The sequence below is a fragment of the Zingiber officinale genome, chromosome 1A, assembly GCF_018446385.1.
Source record: "Zingiber officinale cultivar Zhangliang chromosome 1A, Zo_v1.1, whole genome shotgun sequence".
NCBI classification, from domain to species: Eukaryota; Viridiplantae; Streptophyta; class Magnoliopsida; order Zingiberales; family Zingiberaceae; genus Zingiber; species Zingiber officinale.
The window spans coordinates 14,368,828-14,380,315 of record NC_055987.1 but is presented as its reverse complement, the minus strand read 5'-3'; the positions used below and the strand labels follow the sequence as shown (position 1 = coordinate 14,380,315).

The 11,488-nt window shown below is 41.8% G+C and overlaps 1 protein-coding gene across 1 annotated transcript in view; it reads right to left on the bottom strand.

Moving 5' to 3' along the window:
- Positions 1-828: 828 nt before the first annotated feature.
- LOC121996647 (uncharacterized mitochondrial protein AtMg00860-like) overlaps positions 829-11,488 on the bottom strand; it is a 48,318-nt gene continuing 37,658 nt past the window's right edge. The window contains exon 2 of the mRNA XM_042550680.1: positions 829-871. Within this exon, the coding sequence (XP_042406614.1) occupies positions 829-871 (43 nt within the window). The remainder of the gene's footprint in view (positions 872-11,488) is intronic.

Sequence of the window (11,488 nt, the reverse complement as noted above, 5' to 3'; positions counted from 1 at the left end):
AATCCGTGATGTCTTTCTTCATATCATCCCATCCATAAGAATACTCCAAGTCTCTATACATCGGGTGTCGCCCGAATGTATCGCAAATCTAGATCAATGTGTTTCCTGCAGTAACTCCTCCCGGATAAGAAGTGGCTCGGGAACACACATAATCTCCCACGAAAATCAATGAATCTCATTCTCATTACACGAGAATTCTACTACTGGCACGAGACTACTCTGCTCATGCTATATCGAAACTACGCTAAACCCCAGATATGATACCTCTGTGTAGAGTGCAAATCCGTCTACACTAGAAAGTACTACTAAGATAGGTGCAGCTAACACTTCTCATTTCAACTCTTGAAACTGATCTCGTAAGCGTCTATCCAGGAAAATTCCATACTCATTCTGAACAGTCCCGTCAACGGCATAAATACTGGAGAAAACCCTCAACTAATCTCCGATAACATCCAGCCAGACCACGAAAGGAACAACGAACCTCTAGTATAGACTGCGCCTACTCCCAACTGATAACAGTCTCTATCTCCTGTGGATCCACCGATATCCTCTACTAAACACAACGTGTCCCAAAAACTCGTAAAAGACAATCACCATAGGTACTACTAACTTCACATATAGATGTTCCCATCGAAACATCTCTAGAACTATGTAAAGATAGTGTACGTAATCCACCTCGGATCGAAAATAGATCACAACATCGTCAATGAAGACAATGAAAACTGATCCAAACCCTAAGAATACCAAGTACACTGAGTCCATGAAAACATCTAGGCACGGTATGCCTTAATGGTAACACCAAGGACTCATAATGTACGTACCACAGACTTACTCAACCATAAGATCATCAAAATCCAACATATCACCACACCTGATCACACAATATCCATCAATCAAAATCATCCTCAACATCAATCAATCATACCAGAGTCTACTAAATATAGATAGAGTAAAAGGAAATCATCCAACCTTCAACACTCACTACCAACAAACTAAATGTATCCAAAAAGTCTGCTAAATCTCCTCATCTCATCCTTTCCGATAATCAAATATCCACAGTAAAAGAATGTCAACCCAAAGTCACAGGGTCATACAACCTTCTGACTAAGAGTCTATCCATCTAGAAAGTATCTCCGCAACTCTTATAATCATCCTATATATGTCCCTCGACAAATACCGATATAAGGTCAAACCCTCTAATACGAGGTATAGACTACAAGATCTGGTAACATGATCACGTGGTCAAGGTCTTAAGCCACCTGATAGAGACAATATTAGCTGAGTCGTCTAACCATTGTCTTGTACCCCATCATACTGTGATTGCTCCACCCTGAGGTTCAGCAACCTCCAGTATTGTAACGACCCGACCCTCTTGACCCATTTGGCGGCCCTTATGTCGTCGGCCCATTTGACGACCTCTAATGTCGTCGACCGACGACCCTTGGCCGTGCCGTTACTCACTAGGACTTTCCACCCCTGGTCAGTGGATTTTTGCCTCCCCCAGGATTCGAACTCTAAACCTCCAGGCTTAAGTATTAGAGTTTATGAATCCTGGTAATGTGAAGTCGCTGGTTTGCGAGGAGATCAACGATGGAACGCCAGGGTTCTGGGAGGCAAAATCCACGAGCTGTGCCTTCCAGTCGTCTCCATAGAACTTGTGGAGCACACAATCGTAGGGGCCCTGGTCGGCGACGCCACAAGGGCCGCCCAAGAGGCCAAAGGGCCGGGTCGTTACAATAAAAAGGCGCCTTTTATTGTAACGACCCAGCCCTTTGGCCTCTTGGGCGGCCCTTGTGGCGGCCCAACTGGCGGCCCTTATGTCGTCGACCGACGACCCTTTGGCCGTGCCGTTACTCACTAGGACTTTCCACCCCTGGCAGTGGATTTTTTGCCTCCCCCGGGATTTGAACTCTAGACCTCCAGGCTTAAATACTAGAGTTTATGAATCCTGGTAACCAAGTGAGCTCGCAACCCCAACCTATTAGGGAACGCGCATGAGTTGGTACTAGGCCTGGGCCCAAGAAAAGAAAACCCAAGAAAAGAAAAGTTAAGTAAGAAGGAAGAAAGAAAAGAAAAGTTAAGTAAGAAGGAAGAAAGAAAAGAAAAGTTAAGTAAAAGATAGAAATTAAAAGATTAATTTCTAACACAAGGATACAAGAAATGAAATAAGTTCCAAGCTTAGAATAAATAAGAATGGTTAGTTTCTTTGATTCTAAGTTTACATTGTTAGTTTCTTGTTATCCTGCACAAGACAGTAGGACTGTAACAACCACCCTCCTTACTACTACTCTCTAAGGGCGACCGTTACCTAACTCCTACTCTACTTACTAGTGTCACTTATGCTATTATTAGCGACACTTAGATTCATCACGGTTCAGAGAAATTCCTACCGAAAAATTTCGGCAGAGTCTCCCCTGTACCGGTGACCAAAACTATAATACACAAGATATATACACAGCCACATGCGGCTGGATCATAATTTATTCACTACCACGCAGTAATAAATCATATCATAATCAAAAACTAATCTAGCAACATGAACTAAACTCAAGCTCCCAGAATGAAGCATAATAAGCTACAATGCACATCAAACTCAATCATAAACTCATAATTTCATAACAGAAATAAGGAAAATGAACTAGACATAAACTCTAAATAAATAAGTCTTGCTAGTCCCCTCTGGACCTCTCCATAGTTCAGTCACCACACACATCCATCATCACCACCACCCTGTCGCCTCCCTTCATATCTTAGCTTTTCCTTTATCTACAGTAGGAGGAAAGAAAACAAGATCTATAAGCGAAAACGCTTAGTAAGTACTAATCTATCTCACAAAACTCGAAATGCATAAATGAAATGCATAAGTGCTGAAACTGAAATAATAAAGCTATCTGCATGTGCTCATGGTATACAGAAAATGAACGGAATACAAATCATACTCAATATCAAGCAGGATAACAAGAAACTAACAATGTAAACTTAGAATCAAAGAAACTAACCATTCTTATTTATTCTAAGCTTGGAACTTATTTCATTTCTTGTATCCTTGTGTTAGAAATTAATCTTTTAATTTCTATCTTTTACTTAACTTTTCTTTTCTTTCTTCCTTCTTACTTAACTTTTCTTTTCTTTCTTCCTTCTTACTTAACTTTTCTTTTCTTAGGTTTTCTTTTCTTGGGCCCAGGCCTAGTACCAACTCATGCGCGTTCCCTAATAGGTTGGGGTTGCGAGCCACCAATCCTAAAAGAGCAGACCTCGGTCTACCAGGGCCAAAACCTCGGAAATGGTCACCTGGATTTGTTTAACGACAAGCTCTTGGATGTCGGGTACTAGCCTCTTGCTTGACTTACTTGTTATCTTTCTTATTCTTTTATCTTCCTTATTATCTTTTATTAAAGATTGTGGGAGTCCTTTAAATATACTTAACAAGTATGGGTGTATAATCAACTAACCATGCTATATAACAGAATAAAACAAGGAACTTAAAGCTTACTGATCATACTATAAGCTAAACTAAAGAAAGCAATTTAAAGCCTTTGAATCATACGGTGAAAACATGGCAAAGGATGCTATTTTAGTGCTTCTAAACATGCTGTAAAATCAAGTATGGAATGATTCTAATCATGCTATAAATAAAGCAAAAGAATACAACTTCAGGCTTCTTTAACGTGCTATAAAATAAGCAAAAAGATAACTAACTCGGACTTACTAAACATGCTATAAAATAGGGCAAAAGAAAACTAACTACCAGCCCCATTAATCCGAGATAATGCAAACCGCATAAGTTAAACCAAGTCTGCAATACTTCTTCTACTTATATAGGCTACTCCTGCCACTATTCAGCACCCTGGTAACAAGCAAAAGAGACCAAAAATGCTACCCATGACTATCCATCCCAGTGACCACAACCTGTCCCTTCTTCTCCTTCCTTCAAAGCCCACGACAACAAGCACAGAAGCACAAAACATCAATGTTTCAAGCATTAAACACTAATGGTCATGGCTAAATAATGGAGGAGGCATAACTCACAGCTATCTAAAAACCAAACAACCGAATTTTGAAACTGCACTTCCAAATCACTAACTGTACAACAACTCAAAACCGAGCTATTCGTGCCAATTTAACAGCACAATCCGACACTACATGCTAAAAAGGAAATCTATACCATCTCATGTATATTGCCTACTAGCAAGAATAACCATACTTCATGCTACGCAAGCTATTTAAATCAAAGTGCTACACGAAATTCCCAACTGAAACCTGTCCACACCCAATCTGATAAATTCAGATTATGGCAGCAACCTTCACAAACCTACCAAACTCACAACAAAAATTTGGAAACAAGGAATCTCATGGCATAATTTGGAACAAGGAATCTCAACAAAGCAAGGAAGAAAAACCCTAGCTTATAAATCCACTCGGCACAGCAAAATCCGCAACAAAAGGAAACGGAAACCCTAAATTCGGAGCAAGGAAGAAAATCGAAGCTCGGAGCAACTCCTACCGCAGGTGAGTAGTACTTACCGAGGGTTCTTGGACTTACAACCGAAGGGGAGAGGCGGCTAGGGTTCCGGGTGGAGCTTGAAACTCGGCGGCTCCTTGGTGCTTCCGAGATCCCCTCGTCGGGATGACCACCCACGGTCAAAGGCCGGCCAGAAAAAGGGCTTCGCCGGCGCCGGAGACCAAAACCTAGCTCGCTGCGTTTCCGCCCGAGCCCAAAAGCGCCTACGCACGCATGAGGAGAAGAGGAAGAGAGGTTAGGGTTCGGGTTAAATTTCCTCTCCTTAACTTATCCTTTAATACCTAGGCTTATCTCTGTCCCTTACTATATCTTAATTACATTTCGGTTCCCATCTTTTCACGAAATAACCGCAGCCCAGTTGGTTGGCTTGGTCCGGCTGAGGTTCGGCTCGGGTCGAGGTCATGGGTTCAAACCTTGGCTTGCACATTTTTTTGAGCTAAACTTCTTTCGTTTAATAAAAATATCAAACGACTTCCAAAAATTGCGCAAAAATACTCTAAAAATTTCTAAAAATCTCTAGAATATTTTAAAAGCATTTCCAAATATTTTTATGGACATTTGGAACTCGAAATAAGGAAAATTGGGTTGTTACAATCCCCCATACCTTATAAAAAGTTTGTCCTCGAACTTAGAATAGCTCTGGATACTTCTGTCTCATACTGTCCTCACGCTCCCAAGTGACTTCCTCGTGCTTCTGGTTCTACCAGATGACCTTCACTAGTGGTACTTCTTTGTTTCTCAATCTCTTGACTGCTCTGTCCACTATCTGTGTAGGTCTGCTCTCATAACTAAGATCCTCTTGGATCTGCATTGACTGAGGCTGAATCACTTGGCTCGGGTCATGGAGACACTTCCTTAGCATGGAGACATGAAATACATTGTGTATTGCTGACATGTCTTGTGGTAAGTCCAGCCTGTAAGCTACCTTCCCAATCCTCTCTATGATTAGGTAAGGTCCTACATAGCGAGGACTTAATTTGCCCTTCTTGCCAAATCTCATCACTCCCTTCATGGGAGCGACCTTGAGGAAAACTGAATCTCCTACTTGGAATTCCAGTGGCCTACGGCGTGTGTCAGCATAACTCTTCTGTCTGCTCTGGGCAGTCTCGATTCTCTGTCTGATTTTCTGGATCGCCTGAGCTCTGTCTGAATACCCAGCTCTACTTTCATTTCTTTTCTCTCTCCTGCTTCTTGCCAGCATACGGGTGATCTGCATTTCCTGCCATATAGTGCTTCATAAGGTGCCATCTTAATGGTGGCTTGATAGCTATTGTTGTAAGCGAATTCAGCTAAGCACAAATACTTGCACCAACTTCCTTTGAAATCTAGCGCACAAGCTCTGAGCATATCTTCTAAAATCTGATTCACTCGCTCTGTCTGTCCATCAGTCTGTGGATGGAAAGCTGTGCTGAACTTGAGTTTGGTGCCTAGTGCATTCTGAACGCACTCCCAAAAGTGTGAGGTGAAACGCCCATCTCTATCAGAAATGATGGATTTAGGAACCCCATGAAGTCTGACTACCTCTTTAACATATAGCTGGGCCAACTGCTCTATGGAGTGGGACACCTTGATGGCTAGGAAATGAGCAGACTTGGTCAATCGGTCTACTATTACCCATATCGCATCATATCCATTGGTGGTTCTTGGAAGACCTGTTATGAAGTCCATGGATATATCTTCACATTTCCATTCTGGTATTGGAAGAGGCTGAAGAACTCCTCCTGGTCTCTGGTGTTCTGCTTTGACTCTCTGGCATGTCAGGCAGGTACTGACATATTTAGCTACATCTCTTTGAGTCCAGACCACCAGAATCTCTGTTTCACGTCTTGATGCATCTTGGTAGAACCAGGATGCATGGAATAAGGTGTACTATGAACTTCTTCTAAAATTTTCTTCCTCAGCTCTTCGTCATTGGGGACACACAGGCGGCTCCCCTGATAAAGAATTCCACTGTCTGATACTCGAAACTCTGAGTTGTCTTCTTTCTGTATCCCCTGCTTGATCTTCTAGACGTCCGAATCTTCACTTTGCTTTCTCTGCATCTCCACAAGCAATGTAGACTCTAAGGTCAATGCAGAGAGTTGCCCTTCAATAATTTCAGGTCCAAAATCCGACAACTCCTTCTGCAGTGGCAGAGTTAATGATGACAAAGACATCAGGGATGCACTGGATTTTCTGCTGAGTGCATCTGCCACTTTGTTAGCTTTGCTTGGGTGGTAGAGGATTTCACAGTCGTAATCTTTGACCAACTCCAGCCACCTGCGCTGTCTCATGTTTAAGTCCTTCTGAGTGAAGAAGTACTTAAGACTCTGATAATATGTGAAGATTCTACACTGAACTCCATACAAATAATGTCGCCAGAGTTTAAGTGCAAAAACCACAGCTGCCAGCTCAAGATCATAAGTAGGGTAGTTCTTCTCATAATCTTTGAGTTGTCTGGAAGCATAAGCTATGACTTTTCCTTCTTGCATGAGTACAGCTCCTAAGCCCATCTTGGAAGCATCACTGTAGATGTCGAAACTCTTGTCGCTCTGTGGAACGGTCAGAATGGGAGCGCTGATTAATCTCTTCTTTAGCTCTTGGAAACTCTGCTCACATTTATCTGACCATTCGAACCTCTTGTTCTTTCTGGTGAGGGCTGTTAGTAGAGAAGTTATCCTGGAAAAGTCCTCCACGAACTTCCTATAGTACCTAGCTAAACCAAGGAAGCTTCTGATCTCTCTGACGTTCTTGGGTCTACTCCAGTTGTTGACCGCTTCCACTTTGGCTGGATACACTTGGATACCTTCTTTAGAAATTATGTGACCTAAAAACGCCACCTTTAACCAGAACTCGCACTTTGAGAATTTAGCATAAAGCTGCTTTTGCTGCAGAGTCTGCAGTACCATCTTCAAGTGCGTGTCATGCTCCTCTGGGGTCCTTGAATAGACCAGAATGTCGTCGATGAATACGATGACAAATTTGTCAAGGTATTCTCTGAACACTCTATTCATTAAGTCCCTGAGGACTGCAGGTGCATTAGTCACTCCAAAAGGCATGACTACAAATTTGTAGTGTCCGTATGTGATCCTGAACGTCGTTTTGGGTATATCTCTTTCTTTCACCTTCAGCTGATGGTACCCAGAGCGTAGGTCTATCTTTGAGAGCACTGTTGCTCCTCTTTACTGATCAAATAAATCATCGATCCTAGAAAGGGGGTACTTGTCCTTAACAACTACTTTGCTCAGCGTTCTGAAATCTATGCACATTAGCACAGATCCGTCTTTCTTCTTAACGAACAACTCTGGAGCTCCCCGGGGTGAATGACTAGGGCAAATGAAGCCTTTGTCAAGTAACTCCTGTAGTTGTTCTTGTGACTCCTTCAGCTCTGCTGGGAATACTTCGGGATATTCACAGACCACCCGAACCCCCTCTTTCTTATCTTCTTTCTGTTCTTCTGCACTTACTTGACTGGGGCTCCAAGCTCCCTACTGTCTTGTCTTCTACCTTGGCTGGCTTGAACTCTATAAACCCCTCATAGTGCTTGTTGGTGATAGAACTCTTCATAGAACTCTAACTGAAAATCTGCTCAGCTCATCTGATCGGCTGCTCTCTTGGTCTTTATCCTCTCCCATTACATACGAGCATCTCCAGACAGGCAGAGAGAGGCGCACTTGACCTTCTCGACTTCTGGCCAGTCAAGAAGCTCTATAGTGCTCTCCAGTGTTTTAAACCAAGCCTGGGCATCCCAGGGCTCAGTCGTGCCTGAAAAGCTTTCTGGTTTCAGCTTCAGCCACTGGATGAGGTATGCTTCTTGTCTTCTAGGTGTTGTGGCGACTTCCAGGGCAACTGATAGGACTTCAGTCACTACTGGGGTCTCCACATTAATGGTTGGGGAAGTGGGAGGAGCTGGTTTCTGATTGGCCATTAGATTGGCAATCACTTGCTGCAGTGCTCGCTACTTGTCTCTGAAGTTGAGTAACAATGTCAGAGAGAATAGGCCCAGGGGTTCTGGGCTCTTCGTTCTCCTGATCTTGATTCTCAGTACGAACGGTACGAGAACATCCTTTTTCTTAACATCCAATTATGCAAGGTAAAGGCTTGATATCTTACTTTAACCCTTCTAATCATACATAAATACGAATAGAGACAAGGGAAACTAAATCTTCTATCTTACTTTAGTACTCAAAAAAAAAAAAAAGTACTCTATATTGCAGTTAATAATAAGAAAAGCAGAATAAAGAAATGATTTAAATACTTTCTTACTTGGAGACGGCGAGGATGATGCTGATGTGTGTGTGATGCTGGAGAATGGAACACTGCTCTGATACCAACTGTAACAACCACCCTCCTTACTACTACTCTCTAAGGGCGACCGTTACCTAACTCCTACTCTACTTACTAGTGTCACTTATGCATTTCATTTATGCATTTCGAGTTTTGTGAGATAGATTAGTACTTACTAAGCGTTTTCGCTTATAGATCTTGTTTTCTTTCCTCCTACTGCAGATAAAGGAAAAGCTAAGATATGAAGGGAGGCGACAGGGTGGTGGTGATGATGGATGTGTGTGGTGACTGAACTATGGAGAGGTCCAGAGGGGACTAGCAAGACTTATTTATTTAGAGTTTATGTCTAGTTCATTTTCCTTATTTCTGTTATGAAATTATGAGTTTATGATTGAGTTTGATGTGCATTGTAGCTTATTATGCTTCATTCTGGGAGCTTGAGTTTAGTTCATGTTGCTAGATTAGTTTTTGATTATGATATGATTTATTACTGCGTGGTAGTGAATAAATTGTGATCCAGCCGCATGTGGCTGTGTATATATCTTGTGTATTATAGTTTTGGTCACCGGTACAGGGGAGACTCTGCCGAAATTTTTCGGTAGGAATTTCTCTGAACCGTGATGAATCTAAGTGTCGCTAACAATAGCATAAGTGACACTAGTAAGTAGAGTAGGAGTTAGGTAACGGTCGCCCTTAGAGAGTAGTAGTAAGGAGGGTGGTTGTTACAAGTATCGAGCAATGAACACAAAGATAGAGGAATGCCACAACTAAATAGCTGATCAAACTATCTGTCAATCGACGTTCTACCCTTCAAAGATCATCATATGAAATTGTACCTAGTTATGATCAGAACTCCTAGGTATTACTCAACTAATACCCCTACCTCCGTATCATCCCAGGTCGTAAATCACTAGGTACATCAAGGATATCTAACTACATCCAACAGCTCTATGAGTCAGGATCTCCAATGGAGCAACGCTAGACGAGTCTACTAGTCATCCCTTAAAATCCATCGTGCTGACGAAAGAAGTAGAGAACTACTCTCTCTCCAAACACCTCAAGGAAATCACTAAGTGATGACCTAATCTCCAAAAAGCATTCCCTGCTTCTTCCTTCACGTGGTACCGGGTCACGTAAAGGTTAAGTAGCTAACTTCAACTCTCTCATGTCAGTACAAATCATATATCCAAATGTCTTCTCCAACTCATACACCCTAGTAATGGATCCATCTCATAAGTATTAAGCATGTAGCCTTACACCTTTCCCACTTCAACAGAGGTATCCTATCCGCATGTACCTTCTAAGTCAACCTATCAGGTACAAACAGTCCATGGTCAAAGTCCCCATGGAATAGGATACATCAATCCTCTATAGACTGACTAAGCCTATAATAGTATATAGCCAACTCAGTCCTCCCTATGACGGTACAAGTCACGTACTTAAGTGAGTCTACCAAATATCTAACCCAACACAAGTAACCCCAAAGATCAAAATCTCTAAAAATACAGTATGACGATACACTAATGATCGAATTGCTAAATAAATCGGTCGTCAACTAACAGATCTAATAAGGATAAATCAATCCTCGTCCAAAGCAACTAAGGTAAAACAATCGATCCACCACTACCCAAGTCAACGAGGGTAATCTACAAACCTAACCAACAGGAGTAAATCAATACTCTACTAATCAAAATAACAAGAGTACGAAACCAACTAAGATAAATCAATCCACAACTGCACAAGTCGATCAGATAAATCAATCCTAAACTGATCTAACCAACCGGAGTAATACAAACTGAGTCAACATATGCATACAGATACCATCCACTATCCAGCTAATAATAATAGAGACTGGTATGTGACTCTAACCCTCAATCAACTAATAATAACAGACACCAAAACTACTAGTAGTATGATATGAAGAATCCCATGAGACTGTAATCTTTGATCTCCAGTAGGTCAACCGTGATCAGTGATTGACCCAACACATGCAATGCATGCTACAAACAAATAGGCAGATACTAACAAGAGTACTAACACATGTCATAACTATCATGGATAACTATGCATGTACTAACAGAAAGGTAAGAACAATATGCAAGCATACCTCCTAAAGCTTGGAGATGTCCTGCTGCTGCCTGGTCCCAAAACACGAAAAGTCACATCAAGAAAATCGAATCACGAAATCCAAAATACGAATAACAGGTATCGTACCTGCTCTGATACCAAAAATTGTCACGCCCCAAAAGGAATCCTTGTCAGACAAAAATCCGACAGCATCTCCCCTGTACCGGTGACAATATGAAGCATCACTACAAACAAATATACATCAGCCACAAACGGCTAGAATATTTACACAACCACGCAGTATATATCATCAGCCTACTCGGATGGAATAAAAGAGACAACAACCACGCAGTTATATAAATATTTAACAGCCCACTCGGCCGTACAAAAAAACCAACACAGCGGAAAAAAAACAATACAGGAAAGCCCACACAAACCAAATAAATACAATGCATTCCGGCACGGCTTAAACACAAATACAACACCAAAACCTGAAGATAGCCACATGGCTAAACACAAATACAATGCCAGAAATAATAAAAATATATACAAAAGAAAACAAGTACGGTCTTCGGATGTGACGTAGAACCCGGCAGACAGGATACTCCGAGCGACACCAACCATCTACAGGCT